Genomic DNA, 22464 nt, shown 5'->3' with positions numbered 1-22464 from the left:
ATATATATATATATATATAATATAATATATATAATATATATAATATTAAATACAAAAGGAACATTTTTATTCTCGAGAGAGGATATAAAGAGAGATAGATTTCTCGAGAGAGAAAATATATCTTCTGTCTCTCTCTTACTCATTATCTTACATATGTAATGGTTTCACAGATTCACTCCCGTGCAAATTTCCAACGCCGACCGTGCGTATAGAAGTATAACTTCAATAACATCGACGATTTTGGCTGGATATTCCAAATAATCGCAAACAGATTCCCTTAACTTTTTGGAAAGTTATATTATTTAGTCTTTGTTGCATATAATCTTGCACTAATGCATCAGCTAAGGACTTCAAGAATTTCGAACATGAAATTTTTTCGTCAGAATGTTTTAGTCTGTACAAAACTAATGTGTTTACTCCAGCTTCGTCTAACATTCCATAAAAAATTTTAGTGACCATTTTCTTGTTTTCGTGGCAACGGTTTTTGCATAATACAGTTGATCTAAGGTATCGACGCCCCCATTAATGTTGTTGTAAAATAGAATTATTTCTGGTTCTATGGTAACTATATCAACTTAGTCTAACGAGTGCATAAAACTGATTAATAAAACGCATTTGTTTCGTTTTGGAACATGTGATATTAGTGTCAACTTTTGCGTAAATGCAAATGCTAAGGACGGAATTTCTGATCGCGTCGTTTCCAAATTGTGTTAAACCATTGTTAAACCCTTTTCAAATAATTTTTGGGCTAATTTACACGACAAAAACTAGTTATCCACAGTAATATTGCGATTGGTGCCCTGAATTTTCTCAGTTAGCTTTAAAACATACTGGGTAGGAATTGAACCTTTCTGCGGATCTCGCTGCTCTTTACCAATATCTGGCACAGTAGAACACATATAGCTTCTTTTTGCATCGCACTTATAGAGAAAACCAAAAACTCTTCTATGGCGCATTAAAACAGCTCAGACAAAAGAAAGAACACATGAAGCCGAATATAAAAGACAAGAATGGAAAGGCAATAACAGAAGAAAACCAAATAATGGAAAGATGGAGAGAACATTTCAAAGAGCTAACTCATACAGACGTAGACAACATAGTGGAGATACAAGAAATTAATGAAGAACAAAAAGTAGAACCCATAACAACAGAGGAACTAGAAAAGGCAATTGAAAGAGTTAAATTGGGCAAAGCACCAGGCAAGGATGATATCACCCCGGAAATGATAGAATTCATGGGAATAGAGGGAGTGGGCAGCATGAAAGAACTAATGAATGATATCATAAAGAGAGCAGAAATACCACAGGACTGGAAGAAAGACATTATACTACCAATACACAAAAAGGGCGACAAGACAAAACTGTAATAATTACCGAGGTATTGCTATATCAAGTATTCCTGGGAAGGTATTTGCAAGAATAATAGAAACAAGAATAAAAACCCAAATAGAACCAACTATGGAAGATACACAATGTGGATTCAGGAAGGACAGAAGCACGCAAGACCACATATTCACAATAAGACAAATAAGTGAGAAAGTAATTAATAAAAATAAAGAATATAGAATAGAGAATAGAGAATACATATGCTTTATTGATCTGGAAAAGGCGTTTGACAAAATACAAAGAAAGGACGTATGGAGGACATTAAAGGAAAGAGGAGTTGACAGGATAACAATTGATGTAATAAAGGATATGTACAATAATAATACAAATACGGTGAGAACCAACAACGAGGAATCCGAAGAATGTACTACAAGTCAAGGCATCAAACAGGGATGCGTGTTGAGCCCACTGCTGTTCTCAGTGGTACTGGATGAAGCAATAAAAAAAGCCAAGAGAAGAATGAGAAAACTAACATTAGGATACTGGCAAATGAAACAGACTCAACTATCAGAGCTTCTATTTGCAGACGACATGGTTTTGATAGCAGAAAACAGAGAAGACCTACAGAACAACCTTGAAATCCTAGAAGAAGAACTGTCAAACAAATATGAAAATAAATACAGAGAAAACAAAAACAATGATAATTTCAAATAAGAGAAAGACACACGCAATACAATTAAACGGAAAACAACTAGAACAAGTGGAACATTTCAAATACCTAGGAGCAATAATTGAATCAAATGGTAAACAAGACATGGAAATAAATGAGAGAATGGGACAGGAAGGACAGGAACAAGAAGCTTATTTAACACTATGAAAACAACATTTTTGGGGAAAAAAGAAATACCGGAGAAGGTAAAAACGGCAGTCGTTAAATCAGTAGTTAGACCTACAATCATCTATAATAGCGAGTCATGGACATTGACTAGGAGACAAAAATCTCGAGTCAATGCTATGGAAATGAGGTTCCTGAGGAAAATAGCAAACAGAAAGAGGACAGACAAAATACGAAACGAAACAATCAGACAAAACCTAAAACTAGAACCAATAAACGAAAAAATAGTAGAGCGGCAACTAAGATAGTTCGGGCACGTGTGTAGAATGTCGAATGAAAGATTAACAAAACGAGTGTTTGAAACGAGAATGCAAGGAAAAAACAAACGAGGAAGACCAAGAGTTAGGTGGGGAGACGAAATCAGAAAAGAAGTTGGGAAGAAAGGATTTACATGGGAAAGTGCACGAAATCTAACATAAGACCGGATAGCATGGAGACAACAGTGCAAATCTTAACCCCACCAGCCTTACAGCTAACGGTAGAAAGGCTTAGGACTAAGTAAGTAAGTAAGTTTGCATCGCACATCATTACAAGTTTTAAATCATACTTATCAGGCTTGCTGGGAATGTACACGTTAAAAGGGCACCAGTCTCTAAAGCTCAGCAGTTGCTCGTCTATTGTTAGATACTCTGACGGAGTGTATAGTATTTTTCATATAAAAAAGGGTTTCGTATTATTAGCTGTGTTAGGAAAATTTGAACTCTAAGGTTGACGTTCTGGAAATTTTAAATATGAGACGTCACTTTATATAAATTGTGACGTGCACGCACTTTTATATAAAAAATACAATATTTACTGTTAATATAATAGTTTGAAAAATAGTTGACATTTTAAAAATTCCTTACTTACTAACTATTCTGATGTTTTGGCAACGCTGTGGGGTTCTGACGTCGTAAATCTTGAATGACGTGCAAGCATTTTTATATGAAAAATGCTATAATTGTTTTGACAACCTTGAATAAAGGTATCCTATATTTCTCTGATAGATGCAAAACTATCTAAAGCCTTACGCTCTGCGCGAGTGATTTTATCGTCGAAGCGTAAACACATTAAAAGAAATTCAAAACGGTTTCTGGACATAGTGTATCCAAATATGGGAACACCAAATTTTTCAGACCACATATCTATTACTGAAAGACGAGCATCTTTTAAAACTGCAGCAAAATATACTAAGATGAAAAGTGCTAACAACTCAATTTTGTTCATTTCCTGAGTACACTATTGTTCTACGGTAAATTTTGTTTTGATAATTTCTATTTCCTTATTTGTGTTAATCAAAATTATTTCTAGCAGCCATTCAGGAAAAAACAGTTGCCATTATTCTATTATGTTGGCTGTATGAGTAACTTCCCTACTTGGATCGATTAGATATAGACCAAACAATATTTTTTTTGGAAGTTCTGGTTCTCTTACTAACTATAGGTTGTGTAAACCAAATATAATTATTTCGACATAATAATTTGGGGCAGTTGTCTCCTTCTAAATCTTGTTCTATAGCGTTTTGATACAAAACGACATCACGCTCTTCAAGGTTCAATTCTGTCAAACCAAATATATATTCTTCAAAATGGTCGACCGGTAATACATAATCTTCATCTTCACTTTCATCAAAAGAACATTCTTCTTTACCACGGGAATCACATTCATAAAGAGCTTTCCACAATTCTTCTTACGTAAGAAGACCTTTATTTGGATCCACAGGGGTGCTGGAATTAAAAGAAAAAGACGCTATAAACATTAATACATAGAAATAACGATAAAAACTTGTTACGTTAACCACAAATTGAGGTCAAAAATCGGAAATGCAAACACGACTAAATGTTAATGTACATAAAAACACATACACATCACCAGTTATAAGTCATGTAAAATAGTGAAGGTAGATGGGTGGCTAACATACAGGTTCATCAGAATCTCGCGGATGTCAAAAAAATTAGTGTGGGTGGGGTCACCTTGTGGTTCTAGGGTTAAGATCCTTGCATAATCTCATCTGAGGTAGGTATTCCTCTTTTTCCCGTAATAGTCCAGTTGTCAGAGATTTGACCTCTAAAAATCGTACAACCAAGCTAAATTTTGCTGATCATGTCAATTTTGGGACAACAACAAAGATACAAAAAATTGTATCACTTTTTCCTCCCAGCTGTTCCCTAAAACGACCATAGACGGAAAAAATTCGATTTATCAAAAAATTGTACGTCTTAGACGTGGTTTAAAACGATGTTTTAAATAAAAAATGTAGCTGAGATAATTTTTAACAAAAATGTTTATTGAAACTTTTTCTGTAGAATGAACCGGTCTCTAAAAAAACGAGTGTGGCAGTCCAGTATGACTGCCGGTGGAAGTTACACTTCTATACACGCATTCGCCGTTACAAATTTATTTGGGAGTCAATCTGCACAATCATTACATATGTAATACTATAGGTAAGACATAGCAGAAAGAGAAACAGAATTATTAACAACTTACTAACAATTAATAAACAACTTTTGACCTGTAATAAGTAAATGAAGGATTGAATCAATATTTGATGAAAATGTATATTTTTATTTTCATATATGTATGAAAGGAGTTGAATGCAAAAAATTTTTTTACACATACTCTGCAGTAAAATTCATTGTTTATTTTGTTATTAATATAATAATACAATACAAATTAAAATTCAATATTCATAAGTATTTAAAAATGACAATAATATACATAACTTTTCTACTGACGCATATATGTTTTACCATTATACATTTACCATGTAATAATATTAATAAAAAAGTGCTCCCCGACTGGGAATCGAACCCCGGTCTCCCGCGTGACAGGCAGGGATACTGACTACTATACTATCGAGGACATGACACAAACGTATTTCAAAAATGACAGTTCTGAATCATACAGTAATTTATTGAGATTATTATTTTGAAATACAAAAGACTAATATAATTATGAACATTTAATAAATAATACAAACCATATCACATAAATAATAATATTAATAAATATTTTATTATATATATAATATTAAATGTATATATATCTTTACACAATATATATATATATATATATATATATATATATATATATATATATATATATATATATATATATATATATATATATATAATATATATATATATATATATATATATATATATATATATATATATATATATATATATATATATATATATAATATTAAATTATATTAAACAAAAGGAACATTTTTATATTCGAGAGAGGAAGAGAGAGAAAATATATCTTCTGTCTCTCTCTTACTCATTATCTTACATATGTAATGATTTCACAGATTCACTCCCATACAAATTTCCAAAGTGGAGCGCGCGTATACAAGTATAACTTCAAAAACAACGCCTAAAACGACCGGTGATTTTGAATGTCAATTACGCGCGCGAAATCAATTTCAAATAAAATTTGTATCAGCTCGACGATAAAAATTCGATATCTTTTGATTATAGGTTTTTTTGTATATTGCCGCAAATAAAGATGGTTTTTATAAAGGTGTTATGATGATTGAATATATATTTTAAATAAGGTCGGTGTTAAAAAATATCGTTGTTTAAGCCCCTTTGTTATTGGAAATAATTCAGATATAGTTTCACCAATGTACGTGGATGGAGGAAGGAATCTGCCTAGCCGTATTATTTCTCATAAGAGTGATTGTAGATTAAACAAACCTACTTGTGCTTTGGCAGAGCATACTATCGATCTAGACCATAAGATAGATTTCAACAATGTAAAAATATTAGCCAGAGAGAAAAATAAATTTAAGAGAACTTTCTTAGAGATGGTACATATCAGCAAGAGTGATAATAACAATCTGAATAAGAGATCTGAGATCCAGAATCTTAGCAAAATTTACAATTTTATATTGACTTTTGACTGAGCTATTGTGCATCTCAGAGTTTTCTCTTTTTTTCTTTTCTTTTTTTTTAAATTTCATTATTAATTAAATATTTTTGGGTCAAACTTCAATTACTAATTCAGTTTTGTTTTGTTTGAGTTATTATTTTTTCTAAACCTATTTACTAAATACTATTTTCTTTCGATTGCTTAGGTTATAAATAACATTTTTAATTTCCCGCTTAATTTTAAGTTGGTAATACAGTTGGTAGTACTCAAAATTCATAAACAGTATTTTGTGAGACGTTAGTTTCAAAGTTGTTTTTTGTATTTTCTCCAAACTATTTAAACAATAATTGTCCACCCACTTTCTCTTTCTGCTCGTGAAATGTGACTGAAATCAAGCTTGCAACGACGACTGTTTTAACATGTCGTCCTTCATTTTGGTTTTTAACTTTTAACGTATTTATTAATTTTTAAAGTGTTTTTTTAACAGTAACATTTTTAAGTTTAGTTGCAACTTCAGTATTATCATGTTATTTAACGTTTTTGTTTATGCCACGAATCTTACATTCGGGTAAGTTTTTTATAGTTTTTTATAGCCTTTTTTTGGCACCATTCAAATTGTTACAACATAGTAATTTTCTTTGTAGACCTTGATAAAGGTGGCAAAAAACCACCGAAAGCTTGGATTCAGAATAAATAGTACGCCTTAGCACAGCTCTATTTTTTATTGACTACCACAACCAAAAAGAAAAAAGTATTTACATATATTTTTTCCAAACTAGTCAAAAAACTTTGGACTACTTTTTCTTATATATATATATATATATATATATATATATATATATATATATATATATATATATATATATATATATTTCTATATATTATATATCTATATTTTTTTTTACATTTATAAGTGAAAAGTTTTATGTTATACTCGAACTACACTAATTCTGTGAAGCGAATACTCGAACTACACTAATTCTGTGAAGCGAAATTTAAAGCTGCAATAAACAAAAAGTTATTATTAACGTTTCTTTTGAAAATTTGTAAATTTGCACTTTCTCTTCTTGGGCTTGAATGAAATGGCTTTTATATGCTTTTATCATCTGATTTAACAATTATTAGTTCTAGGACCAATAGCTGAGAGCCCATTGTGCTAAAATGCAAATTTTGGAGTACAATTCGCTACCTGTGTAATGATTAATATATTTCTGTAGACGTGTATCAAATATATAATGGATATGCAAATGGTTATTCATTAATTTATGTATGTCGTTTGCATACATAAACAGAATGGTGTAGTTAACTAAGCTTCCAGTGTTATTATGGAAGAACATTACCAAGAATATTTAATCAGTGAAATAATAATTTTATTAAAAAGCATATTATTTACAATGGTTTTAAGTATACAATTATTCAGAGCACAGCATGCTTTTTATGTTTAATATCGTTGAATACTCCTAAATCAAAGTCTTTATTTTAGAAATTATTAGCGTTCGTATACTGCGTGACCAAAAAGGGAAATACTTTGAAAAAAAGGTAAACAAATTTTTAATATATAAATGTTTAGTATCGCTTATGAGTAAAATAATTGAAATTTTCAGCTTGATTCGTCAACTTACTACAGAAGCTGGTTCAATAATGTGTTGAGGATCCACGATTTATTATACACTTATGGACACGCCTGGACATCGTCCTTATCAGGTAAATGATGCCCTGTTGAGGTATCTCATTCCAGGCTACTGCAAGTTTGCAAGTCAGGGCTGCCAAAGCCTGTGGTGGATATTGCAAATTTAAAAGCCTGCGACTTATTATTTCTCAGATATGTTCTATTGTAGACAGATCAGGCGACTGTAGTGGCTAAATGGTTATTATGATGCTGATTCATTAAGACTTAAGATTCTCTAACAACATGTAGTCTGGCATTGTCTTGCTGAAAAGTCGGTTTTTGAATGAAGTTTAGGTATGGACTAGGATGAGGCTCCAATACGTCCTGAATATAGCATCGGGCCAACATTGGAGACCTTACGAAAGTAAACGACGAAGAAGAAGACCACAGATGAGATGGGTTGATGACATTAAAAGAATAGCCGGTACAAATTAGAAATATTTTGCTCAGGATAGAGACCGATGGAAGGAGTTGGGGAAGGCCTATGTCCAAACATGGACGACAGAAGGCTAAGATGAAGAAGAAGATAGCATTGGGCTGTCATATTGCTTCTGATAAACATAAGTGGTGATCTGCTACTATATGCGATAGCACCTCATACGAAAGCTACCACAGTGTGGGGAACATGCTTCTTTCTGTCAAATTGTGGATCTTGTCCTTTAGCATGTCGCCTTCTTATTCTTGCCAGAGCATCCTGTATCCCCAGACAGAAGCAAAATTTATTACTGAAGTCACCTGATTTCATTAACATTTCCGTAGAATTATTTTCCTACACCAGAGAAAACAGTTACGTCTAGGCTCAGCAGTGAGAGGTCATACCGAATTTTTTTAAGCCCTTCTCTCTATTCGGATTGCCGAATATAGGCCTCTCTTAATTCTCGCCATTCATCTCTGTTGTTTATAAGACGTTTCCACATTGGTCCTGCAGTTCTTTTAATATCGTCGGTCCAGCGCATTTGCGGTCTTCCTCGTGCTCTTTTGGCTTCATATGACCGCCAATTCCCGAGTTCTTTATTCCATTGGCCATCTTTAAGACGTTGTCTTAAGATGTCCAGACCATTTAAATTTCATAGCTGCCTGTTCGACAGCATCTTTTATTTTTGTTCTATTACGAATGTCTTTATTAGTTTTATGGTCTTTTAATGAGATACCCAGCATCTGTCGTTCCATAGCTCTCTGAATTTTTCTGATCTTCTTTATGTTTATTTTAGTGAATGTCCAGGTTTGAACTCCATATGTAAGTACAGGTAGGATACAGGAATTAAACACTTTGGTTCGCAGTCTTTACGGTATATTTTTATTTTTAAGTACGTATCAGAGTCTTCCGAATGCTGCCCATCCCATTTTTACACGTCTGCTTATTTCGGTAGTCTGATTTTTTTTGCTTACCTTGACATATTGACCCATATAGGTATATTCATCTACGTGTTCTATATCTGTCCCTTGGATGTTTATCATAGGTTTGTCATCTTTGTTTGACATTAGTTTAGTTTTGCTGAAATTCATTTTAAGTTCTTTTTTTAGGGATCCTGTGTGTAGCTCCTCAATCATCCTGCTACCAATCCATCGTCGTACCAAATGTGAAAGATAGAAAAGTTCAAACTGTTGTAATTGGCGATATACCATACGCATTTCAGCCATTCTTTTATGCTCTTCAAATCAATTATTTGCGATGACTCGAGTACTACTGAATCTGTCTTTTAGAGCCACAAGTTTATCACTCTGTCGTCCCCCTGTAACGTCCAGAACAACTCGCTTTGCGTTCTTGGCCTTTCTCAGTCCACGCTTATTCACATTGCAGTATACTGCATAAGCATCTGTTTGTCCTCCTTGAATCTTCTTCTATCGATAAACCGGCTTTACGTAATCCGACACCTCTCAAACTTACTTAGCTAGGGCATCCGGCGAATTCTACGCATTTTGTGCAATTAAAAAAGTTTTTCAATCAGTTACACGAAATTCAAAATGTAACTGGCACCGTAAATTCAAGCAAACTAAATGCTTTTTATCACTAAACAATTCACGCAACAATCATAAAAACAACATTAATGCTTTGTATTTTGAGAACGATTTACGAAGTGAAATCGAAACATCAAATAAACCTATTTTAAAGTAAAATTGTGCATTTTGTTCCCGAAAAAATACCAAATTGAATTTTGCAATTAGACAATAGCTTCAGAACAATATTCTCAATCTTATGTTGATTAATAAGGAGTCGATCTGATTTCTAATGCAATTTTGTTTACTATCCCCTGGTTACATTTAGGTATAGGTCTGCGGGGTGATAATCGAAATCACGTATTTAATATTGACTAATTCATTATTCAAATTGATTCAATCTGTCGCCTCTAGCATTTCTTCCTTATTCGTTTCTAATAGATCCTAAACCATAGTCACCTATTATATGGTCCACTCGGTCTTAAAGTTTTTTGTCTTCTGAAACAATTTTACGAAAGTAAAATTTTGTTTTATTCCCAATAAAAACATAGAAAGAGAAAGGGAAAGTAAAAAATAGGACTAGAACAGTAAACACAAGTTCTTGAAGAAAAACGTTTAAAACTTATTACATATTTCGGTAAAACAAGTTAATTGTTTTCTCAAGTAGCTCTAGCGTTAATATTTCATATTTAAGTAAAAGGATGAGTTTATTAATGGCTTTTTATTTGTTTACGGCCTATTACTGGACATGGCGTCCATTTTTTATTAACATTAGGTAAAAATAGATAACTCTTATACACGCCATAAAAACTAGGCCAAGGTATTCGTTATGTTAAAAATGTTTTAAACAAATAATCAATAGAAAAACATTACATGGAAAGAATGTTGATTGAATATTTTTAAAACCATTTAAGAAAATTCATCTGCTTTATTCTTAATTGTCTTGTCTTTAACTGCAAGTCAACTTTCATTTCATTTACATCTCCTTTATAGTTTGTCATCCAAGAAGTTATTTTATTATGATTTGTAATCACACAGATTTATTCTCCCAGATAATCTGTTTAAAGAATTTAAATTTTGTCTATTAATCTGGTTGATTACTTCTTTCTTTTTTTAAATACTCAAGTTTCTTTTTTTTTAATTTATTTACGTTGTAACCACCAGGGTTATTAGCGACCTAAAAAATATAATACAGGTAAAGTTGGAAAACTAATACGTAAAGAGGTATTTATGTGTAAAGTTACTGTGTCCTAGTCGTAAACATGTTATTCTCACTTGGTCGTGTCTATTCGCTGTGGGTTGGATCCACGGTTTTACTAACTGTTTATTTCGCGATTTCCTTGAGTTTATTTTGTGATGCACTCCACTTATTTTGCCACGCTCTTAACACATTATATTTTATTTGTGACTTGAAGTCATCTGAAGAAACCTCATTAATAAGAATGGAGTCCTGGCTGAAGGATGCTAAGCGGGCTAGTTCATCTGCTTCTTCATTTCCTTGTATACCTGAATATGATGAAACAAACATAAAGTCAACAGTGATCTTATTATTATTTAGAATCTCTATTTCTGATTGGATATCTGAGGCGATTGGGTTATTGGTATATAAACGTTTGATAGTGTGAAGTGAGCTTAGTGAATCGGTTATTATGAGAGACGGGGACTGTTTCGACTCTTTTATGTGGATAAGTGCTTGTAATATTGCAAACAACTCCGCAGTGTATGACGAAGTAATGGGATTGAATTTAAATTTTAAGGATGTATTGGGTGTAAGGATGGCTGCACCAACACCGTCTGAAGATTTGGATGCGTCAGTGTATAGTGTATATCTTATAGTGATTTTTATAAGTTTCCATTTCTGTTAAGAATGATTGTTTGATCAGGTCTGATATAGTCTCACGTTTTTTATATATACTAAGGTTAGAATTAATCTTGGGAGTTGGTATTAACCAAGGTGGAGAAGTTAGGAAATTTGTTGGGAGAATTTCAGGAAATTCAAGATGTAGGTCATGAAGGTTTTTTCTAACTCTTTCGTAAAATGGTGGATCTAGTCTTGTTGTAGAGAAAGTGTCTTGAAATCGATCTGTGAACGTATTGGTATAAGTATTATAAGAGTGTTCTATTAAAATGAGTATCATCTCAGTCTTAGCAAGACGTATTAGTTAATTTGTACTTTACATGGGACTTCGCTTGTGATAAACATTTATTTTTGACAGAAACAAAGAATCAAAAATGTATAATTTATACAGTCAGTGTAAGAGCAATAACACATGCTACTGGAAACGGTAGAGAAGAGAGTACTGAGAAGAATTACAGGAAATACGCTGAGAGATTGAAAGAGAAGTGAAGACATTAGAAGAAAATGTAACGTACAGTGTCTAAATAAATGAACATGAAATAAACAAAAAGAATCAAATGGAATGGAATGAAATAACCACATGAGCAGAATGGAGGAGACCCGTGTCGTCAAAATAGCAACAGATGAGTCACCAATCGGCAAAAGAAGTATCGGACGATCGCGCAAAAGCTGGAGTGACAACCTTTCATATATGTAAGATACCCTATGGTATGGAAAGCTGGACCAGCAGAACTACAAATGAAGAAGTACTGAGAGCAATGAACACACGCCCTCATCTGGTCAATACTATTAAAATTAGAAAGACGTCATATCTAGGACACATAATGCGCCATTGGGAATTTGAGCAGCTCCAGGTAATATTTAAGGCAAGATTGAAGGAAAAAGGGGCATAGGACGAAAGAAAAAATCTTGGCTACGAAACATCAGAGATTGGACCCACACAAAAGGAAATGAATTAATTCATCAAGCCAAGAACAGAGAGAAATTTGCCATGTTGATCGCCAACCTCAACAGAGAAGGCACTTAGGAGGAGAATGGTATAAAAAGAAAAATTAAAAGCCAAGCTTTTTTATCTAATATTGTTGCAGCAACTAATGTCGAATCAGAACATATAGCTTCATTACCTTCCATAGTTGTACCAGCACAATTAGAACTAGCAAAATTTTTAAACCATCCACATTCGCTTGTCAAACAGCATAGAAAACTTATCGTTTTCAACTCGAAGCTGCAGCTAGGGCAAATGGTTGGACTGAAAAAGAGATGTGTTGTACTTCCTACGTAGTGTCGCTTCAAAGACCGGAAACAACCATATTGCAATTTTCTGTCGGAAATGTACAGATAAAATAAACAGATGCGAAGATTACATAAAAGAGCTATTCGAAGACGACGAGAAAATGGAGGTCATTGAACTAAGAAGAACAAATGAGCCACCAATCACCAAAGACGAAATTGAAAAAGCGCTAAAATACCTACAGAAATCTTAAGAATCCTAACAAAAAATCATATGGACATACTAATAGAATTGTTTAACGACATTTATTATACGGGAGAGATTCCGAAAGAATGGTTTATATCAATATTTATTCCTATACCTAAAAAATCAAACGCAATTAAGTGTGAAGAGCACAGGACAATTAGCTTGATGAACCATATTCTAAAAGTGTTCTTACGAGTAATACATAACCGTATCTATAAAAAGCTGGATGATAGAATAGCTGAAAACCAATTGGAATTCAGAAAAGGCTTTGGCACCAGAGAAGGATTATTTACTATACAAACACTAATCGAACGATGTCGAGATGTCAATTACGACGGATTCATATGTCTAGTCGACTTCGAAAAAGCTTTCGACAAAGTACAACACCGAAGAATGGCAAAAATACTGCAGAACACAGAATTAGATGACAAAGACGTGAGAATGGTTGCCAATCTATACCGATAGCAGAAAGCCATAATACGAATAGACAAACAAAAATCGAAAGAAATACCTATAAATCGTGAAGTTAGACAAGGATGTGTGCTTTCCCCTATGCTTTTTAATATGTATTCTAAAAAATTGTTTTAAGAGGCATTAGAAGACGTAAATGAAGAAACATTTATTAACGGAGCACTTCTGAATAATCTTAGATACGCAGATGACACAATACTCCTTGCGGGCAGCAGAGAAGAACTACAGATCTTGGTTGATCGCATTACCCAATACTGCGAAAGGTATAAAATGGCACTGAATACAAATAAGACAAAAATCATGGTGGTAAGCAAGAACAAGATTGAGGAAGACAGTGTTTATGCTAAAGGAAAACTTTTAGGCAGGGTGCACAAATATCAGTAATTAGGTTGCGAACTAAATAAAGAATAAGATAGAAGTATAGAAATAAAACGGCGTATTAAGATAGCTAGAAGTGCATTTAATAAGATGAAATCAATATTATGCAATGGAAAACTCAACATCGAAATTAGAACTAGATTATTGAGATGCCACGTGTTCTCTGTCCTGTTGTATGGAGCCAAGGCCTGGACAATTACAGAGGCGACAGATAAAAACTCGTTAACTTTGAAATATGGTGTTATCAAGGAATGTGGAAAATATCTTGGACACAACAAATGCGAAAACGCTACGAAGAATGAAAAAAGATAAAAAATACTCAACACTATAAAGAAAAGAAAAATGAGCTACTTTGGTCACATACTAAGAAACGAGAAATACGAATTGATGCGGCTTATCATACAAGGGAAGGTGGAAGGCAAAAGAGGACCGGGGAGAAGACGCACGTCCTAGCTGAAGAATCTGAGACAATGGAGTGGGAAAACCGCAATAGAACTTTTCAGAACGGCACGTTAAGAAAAAGAAGAATCATCAAACGCTAAAGAAAACACTAATCTCAACCCATAAGTAGGAAGCGGCGAAAAGCATTTTAATAAATCGCCCAAAATTAAAAGAAATAATATTTTGAGAACATTCACCACCACTGACAACTAACCACCTATTTTATCCCAAATTTTAAGCATACTGCAAAATCTTAAAAAAAAAATGAAAATGAAAAGTATTTTAATTGCAGAAGAATGGGACATTTCCAAAACGACTGAAGAAGCCGATCCCAAGCAAGAAAAAAAAATCAAGTAATGAGGTCTGAAGATCGCCTAGATCGACATCCAGAATACCGTCACATAGTCCTGCTAGAAATACGATAGGTCTCTAAGAAATCGATCTCCTACAACTGATCACAGATGTCCAAACAATAGTCAGGGAAATAAATAAAAGTCGACACTAAGGGGCACGCATCTCCTGTATCTAATAAAAATCCTTAAATTCGGACTTACACTTTAAATAAAAATAAATAGAATTTATTACTTAGCGGCTACGTTGACAATCAAAAATGCACCTTTATTATTGATACCGGTGCAACTACATAGATCCTTTATTCGAACTGATTTTCTGAATGGAAAACTACAGCCAACTAAAACACAGTACATACTTATTAAAATGGAAAGTAGTGATAGCGATGCTAGTGATGTAGATGTGGAGACTATTGCTAAAAAAAGAAAAAAACAGTTATGAATCTTCTGAGAGTCACCACTCATGAGTTAGAGCGCGATTTACAAGTACCACAGTTCTCGTTGTTTTGGGAACGTTCAAAAAGCGACGTATTTTGCCTTAATTCAATGCTGAATTCAATACAACTTGCTAACTACGATCAGAATCGGTATTAAGATGGTCTGATAACCGTTCTTCTAGTTTTGCGTCGACGAATTTGAGTGGGTACAAGGACACTTAATCTTGCTTCTTATTTCTATCGTATTAGAAGCCTCCCTGATTGAGACTTTCGTAATGTGCAAGTATGTTTCAATGCATTCTTATCCATTCTTGGAATTTCTGCTTTCCGAGTGCAAAGAATTCGAGCATCACTGGCCTCAACTGGCGCTGTACCATTAGACGCTAAAGGAAAACACGGAAATAGGCCCCACAAAATTTCTAAAGATACTATCGTCAAAGTGACAGAATTTATTGGTTCCTTAAAAGAAAGAAAATCGCATTACTCCCGGAAAAAAGTAAGAAAACTCCCTGAAAAACTCAACATAACTAAGTTACATACTATGTACTTGGAAATTAATCCTGATAATAAATTATTTGTATAAGTTTTGCGAAATGTTTGAAATAAAGTTTAATATTGCATTTGGTTTTTCTCGAAAAGACACATTTAGCTACTGTGACATTATAAAAGCGAAAATATCTGCCTTTTCGCAGAAATTAGATGTCAGCAGTGATGAATATAAAACCCAAATCTTGGAGAAATTACAAGAAAAAAACAACGAGAAACAATTTCATCTTGCGGGAAATGAAAAATTTTCGTCAAAAGCACTCGATACCGACGCCACAACCATAGACTTCCAAAAAAAGACCAACCCCTAATGTAACCTCAAACGATGTCTACTATAAACGGCAACTTAATTTTATAAGCTTTAATGTACATGTATTGGCCGATTCTACCTCTGTTTTTTATATTTATGGCGAATCGGTAGCAAAAAGGGGAGCTGTCATCTCAGGTTCAAAATTTGATAATACTTTATGACTCTTGTAAAGGACAAAATAAAAAATTACAGTTTTTCAGTGCTTTCATTATCTAGTTCAGACAGAAGTTCGAGTGTTGGAAATCAGGAAAATAGCTCTCAGTTTATCTTTCACAACAATAACTATTCTGGGTTATTTGTAAGCTCGATGTTTGAATTCAAAGTTAAACGAAACTCGAGAAGAAATGTAAGAAAAGCTCATAATGTCACAACCCCAGAAGTTACTAGCCACAATCATCCCGAAGTTTTGTACAACGGACCACTTCCGGTCAAAGCTGCTAAGTTACAAGGTATTGAAGGTACTGAACAGGAGGGAAGTTCGGAGGAAGAATCATTTTGTGACGCAAAAGCTTGAAGGTACTGGGGAAGAACGTTCATGGTGCTTGCCGGCACACTCAACTTTTTGTATGATGTTGATGTCGCAAATAAAATATTTTTTTGTCTTCTCTTGATTTTTCCTCTGTAAACGTGTCAACGTACCATTGAAAAAAATTATCGATTTATACGGTTGAGTTAAAACAATTTGTTTTAATTTGAAACATTAAAATTCGATTTCCATAAAAACCATTTTTGTGGACTCAGATTGTTTTTCCCCCTGACTCCTCATACTGTATTATGGAGTTTTGGGAATCATTATCAAAATATTATAAAATATTAACCAAAAATATAGATGACATATTGTTTTACATGATACATGATGAATTGATACCATATAAAAGATAAAATTTTAAAAATACGTTTTAACTATTAAAAAAATACTGACACAACTGGATGCCCACAATTTTGCAATATTTTTGACATTAACAGAACAACTATGTATTCGTAGACAGTCCAAGCAATACATTTGTAGACTACAGGGGGAAAACGCTGTAAGTCAATTTTTATCGATTTTTTGATGAATACATTTTTCGATACTTGGATATACGTAGTACAATCCACAAATATCAAACAAAATAAAAGTACAATAAGTCAAACGTTACAAACGATTAAAATAATACTGTACAATGAAAGAGTTAACTAGGCAACAATTATATAAGTCAGATTTAGGTGCTCAATGCGCCTGTCCGTAGGGACAATTTACAACGGAAAATCACAGTCAGTGTTCAGCATTTATACAAGTTGTTTATTTTAGTATCATTTTTATTATAATCACAGTTTGTTTTTTAACGTTTAGTAAGTTTGAACTGTTGTTTATTAATATGGAAAGTAAGGATAGTGAAATTGAAGAGGCTTTACAGTTAAAAACTACAAGAAAACGAAAAAGTTTTGGGTGAACACGTGATGCAGCTAAAGCGCTAAAAGTGCAAACTCACGAAACAGGCGAGAACTGCCGTTGCAAACTTTATTAGTGTTTTGGAAATATAACGGGTGAATAAAGAAATACAATTATTCGTAATTTTAATTTTATGCTGAATTGGGACGAGCAAAGTGTGTATTTGGGTGGTCTAATATTCATACTTCCTGTAACTCAAAGAAGGCCAAGAAAAGACTAGGAGAATTGCAACGTAAGAGATGGCTCTTTTTATTACAGAATTCTCCTTGCGGTACCAAATGATGAGGGGCATACATCACCTGCAAAAGACGATCAGGTGTGTCAAAAAAATGTTGTTGCTCTTCATGGCATATCCATGAGAAGATTACAAACTGTACAAAAAGCCCTAAAACACGGTACAATTGCCAAGAATAATAAAGGTAAACATGGCTCAAAATCCAATAAAATGTCTGAAGAAACTATGCAGTTAATTTTAAATCACATAAAATCATTCAAAGGGCGCATGAGTCACTACAGCCTAAAAAAATCTAGCAGGAAATCTCTTCCAGAGGAACTTAACATTAAAAAGATGTACAAAATGTTCCTTGAGAAACATCCCAATAGAGCAGTGTGCTATGAATTATATAGAAAAACATTCAACACACGCTTTAATATCTCCTTTGGATATCCCAGAACCGACACTTGCAGCATTTGTGATGCTTCCAAAATGAAAATAAGGGAATGTAAAAATGAAAAATTATTTAATAAACTTAAAATACGACAGAAACTTTACTTGCTGAAAGCACAGACATTTTACAAACGAAAGCTAAACTACGAGCAAGGACCTCAAGAGAATATGAAGTCATAGCCATAAACCTTCCAATGCCTAATATTACGAGTAACGACGTGTATTATAAAAGGCAGTTGCCTTTCTACTCCTTTAATGTACATCGACTTAGTGATAATGATGTTGTTATGTACTTATGAAGCCAATGAAGTTTGCTCATATCTGTATAACTATGTGACAATCCAGCTTTCTCCTGAAGTTCGTAACTTAGTGATTTTCTGTGATTCGTGTGGAGGCCAAAATAAAAATTCGACAGTATTTCGGTTTCTACATTATTTAGTCCATAAAATAAACAGATTTGACTCTATGTTAATGACCTTTCCTATAAGAGGTCACTCCTACATGGAGACGGATAAAGATTTTGGTATCGTTAACCAAAAAAGTGCAGCAGAAACCCCAGAAGATTGGGAAGTAGTGTTACGATTAGCTCGTCAAAAACCTGCGCCTTATAAAGTAGAAGTGGTTGATAATAGTATCATTACTACTTAATGCGTAGCTGGGACACTTTTATTGCACCTATTTATGCTACTATTGATTTAGTTTTAAAAGCACCTTTCAAAACTAGACCAATAAGAGAATTAAGCATTTCAAAGCAACATCCCAGACTGATGTATTTCACACTTACAATGGAACAATGGTTTCTGCTGTCATTAATAAAAAAGTGGCTGGTAGGGAACCACCGTATACTGGAAGAGAATTCGTTTTTCCTTCTCGATCCTATACTGAGTCACTACCCATTCCAATGGCAAAATACAAAGATCTCCAAGTTTTAAAAAAAATTGTTAAGAAACAGGAAGAATGTATTTTGATAAGCTACAAAAACATGACTTATTTTTTGAAGTTATACTTCTATACGCATGGTCGGCGTTGGAAATTTGCATGAGAGTGAATCTGTGAAACCATTACATATGTAAGATAATGAGTAAGAGAGAGACAGAAGATATATTTTCTCTCTCTCTTCCTATCTCGAGAATAAAAATGTTCCTTTTGTATATATATTTAATATTATATATATATTATATAATATTGTGTATATATAATATTATATATAATATAATATGTATTAATATTATTATTTATGTGATATGTTTTGTATTATTTAAAATTAAACGTTTATAATTATTAAATTAGGCTTTTGTATTTCAAAATAATCACTGTTTTACCGAGAACTGTCAATTTTGAAATCGGTTAGTGTCATGTCTAATTGAAAAATCCTTTACGTGTTTGGTTCATACGCTGGTGGTTGTGAGTTCGAATCCCAATTATGAATTTCCTTTTTTATTTTTGAAATATTTAAAAACCTCACGTTAATCTTATTAAATATATGTAATATACGCAAAAAACATAAATTTTAAAATAAAATGAAAATTTGCAACATAATCCGAGTTATTGGTTTTTTATTTTTATCTTCGTAAAGTAAGTTATGTATATTGGCAGTTTTAAATACTTATCAATATTACATTTTAATTTATATTGTATTATTATATTGAATTATATTGCAGTGTATTTATTGTATTGTAATTTTTATATTAATAACAAAATAAACAATGAATTTTACTGCAGAGTATGTGTAATTTTTTTTTTTGCATTCAACTGCTTTTATACATATATAAAAATAAAAATATATATTTTCATTAAAATATTGATACAATCCTTCATTTACTATACTCCTATTACAGGTCAAACGATGCACCATATAGCTATATAGCTAATTATTTTTCTCTTTCTGCTCTCTCTTACCTATAGCATTACATATGTAATGATTGTGCAGATTGACTCCTATATAAATTTTTAACGGCGAACGCGTGTATAGAAGTATAACTTCTACCGGCAGTCCCACTGCGGGCCCACGGGTGTGGTAGTCCCACTGGACTGCCACACCCGTTTTCTTCTTAAGAATTTTACAATGTTATTGATTCATTTAACAGATAATATTAATCTTTTTAGCTTTAGTTAAGTTAAACAAGTCTAGTTCTGTTTATTTTTTTCTTTCATTGAATTATTTATTAGTATATATATTTATTTCATTATATTTTGTTAATAACAGCGTTTTTGCCCTTTTCCTCCAGACCTTTGGTTGGTTTTTTTTTAATTTCTCTTGTTACTTACTGTACATGATAATTTCAGTTTTATAATATCATACTCTGTATATATGAATTGTCAAATACTCAATACAACAGTGTTTTAGCATGTTTATTTATGAATTATGAAGTTTTGAATCTAAAAATCGTATTTTACAAAAACTTTAAAAATTGACTTACCTACAGTGTTTTTCCCCTGTAGTCTTCATTTCTTTAGCGATTATCAAAGAGTAACTAATAAGCTATTTACAATTAAATAATATCATTAGACTACCCCCACTATGTTAGACAACGTTCTCTTTATTTAAAAATAACGAATATTTTTAACTATTATTTATTATTGCCCATTATGATTTTTATTTACATTTTTTCACAATAAATTAAGTAAAAATTGTTGTAAAAAATTCACACATCTGTTTTTCGGACCATCTTAAGTATTAAAGAGCAAATCAATATTAGTTGTATTTACATTTTTATTAATATTAGTTTTTTTTTGTAAATGTTAAAGGTGTAAGCCACACACAAGCGAAGACGAAGAATATTCGGAAAATCTTCCCTTTCTGCACCACCTACGCGACCCACCCCCACCACGTCATGACGAATCCAATCAGCGACGGGTGCCAACTCCAATCAAAAGATCGAGGAAGAAAGAAAAACTGGAAAAGATTCTTGCTGAACAGGAAGAAGATGAAGAGGTGGATGAAGTGGACGATATAGTCGATCCGCCGTTAAATATCCCTAGGGGTGTGCCTGACCCGTATTACCCTATCTACTTACCTATTGATCAGGAGTTTAAAACGAAGTATCTGTTTCATTTTAAACGGGGCAAAACGGTTCAGGAAAGAACTTACTTGTTTCTGGAACATCCCGGAGGGTGGTTTTGTTTTATCTATCATTTTTCAGTGTAAGTATGAAACTATTTTTTTAATAGAAACAATAATCTCTGCATGTACCTTTAATTACAAGATATTTTAAAATTGAGCTAAATTATCAGCTGATTTTTTTATTTTACTAACGTTTTACAGTGTATAGAAATAACATAATTTTATATTATGATAATAGACCATAAGGCGTATTTTAATATGAATTTTTGGTATTATTATTATTTTATGGCTATTCGGTAGATATTACAGTCTTATTCGGTCGATATCCGCTAAACAAGTTTCGATTATAATAACACCTCACTATTTTTAAACATAATCTGTTTAAAAAACGATTTTTTAAATGTATTATATGCAATTATAAAATGTTATTTTTATTACAATTAATTGTACTCAATCTATCAATCAATCAAGTTTTTGGGTATCCTAGTCCTTTCTCTAGGGTATCCTCTAAAGTTTTTCAATGCTCCTGTTTCAAATGTTCCTCTAACATTCCATTTTCCAATCATAATCCTATTTTGTGCCTTTTTCGTGTCATTAGATTTTCCTTGTTGTTGTACTTTTTCGTTATTAGATTTTTTTCGTTTTTTTTTAGCTTTTCGATAGCCGGGTTCCATTTCCACCATTCATTATTTACCTATAGTTTTTGGTATCCGGCCTTTGCGTCTTTTTCTTTTCCCCTTTCCTCTCTCGCTAAATCCCACAACTAATTCTCTATTTTGGTTTCAGATTGTGTTAGGTCACTCGCTATGAAATATTGCCTTTCTCTTAATTTATTTTTATTTTTTATAATAAGTTGTTTATCTTTGAGAGTGTCCATTTTCAGTACTACTATTGTTGGTTTTCGGTTCATGAACTTGTTTTTCTAAACATTATTTATTTTTATTTTTACATTTAACTTATCTTCTATGAATTTTTTACTTCATACATGAGAGCCGCCATTATTTCTTTCAATTCTTGGTTTTTACACCCCTTCTTAATTGAAGATCTAGAAACTTTTTACTCTTGCCTTTTTCTTTTACCATCTTCACTGGATGATTCTTCACTTTTATATAGTGTTATATTTTTCTTCGTAGCCATAGCAGTTTGTTGTTCTAATAATTAATTTATACAATTAACCACCTACCTTCTTCTAGATGGGATATTACCTGTTGTCAGATCTCAGTGTACGCCTATGTACTATTTTGGTAAAATTATCAATTACCTATCACTAATTACTCTTATTGTCAACAGTTTTTTACGCTGCAAATACTCTCTGCTTCTACCGCTCGGAGCTTGTAATGCTGATTAA

The 22464-nt window shown here is 32.7% G+C and overlaps 1 protein-coding gene across 1 annotated transcript in view; it reads left to right on the top strand.

Annotated features, from left to right (window-relative positions):
- Window positions 1-21912, top strand: part of LOC140438974 (uncharacterized) — a 117463-nt gene extending 95551 nt beyond the window's left edge. The window contains exons 3-4 of the mRNA XM_072528608.1: window positions 20801-21049; window positions 21903-21912. Of these exons, the coding sequence (XP_072384709.1) occupies window positions 20801-21049; window positions 21903-21912 (259 nt within the window). The remainder of the gene's footprint in view (window positions 1-20800; window positions 21050-21902) is intronic.
- The last annotated feature ends 552 nt before the right edge of the window (window positions 21913-22464 follow it).

Source organism: Diabrotica undecimpunctata, chromosome 4 (genome assembly GCF_040954645.1).
Source record: "Diabrotica undecimpunctata isolate CICGRU chromosome 4, icDiaUnde3, whole genome shotgun sequence".
NCBI classification, from domain to species: Eukaryota; Metazoa; Arthropoda; class Insecta; order Coleoptera; family Chrysomelidae; genus Diabrotica; species Diabrotica undecimpunctata.
The sequence above is the reverse complement of the archived record's forward strand: the minus strand, read 5'-3'. Positions and strand labels throughout refer to the sequence as shown.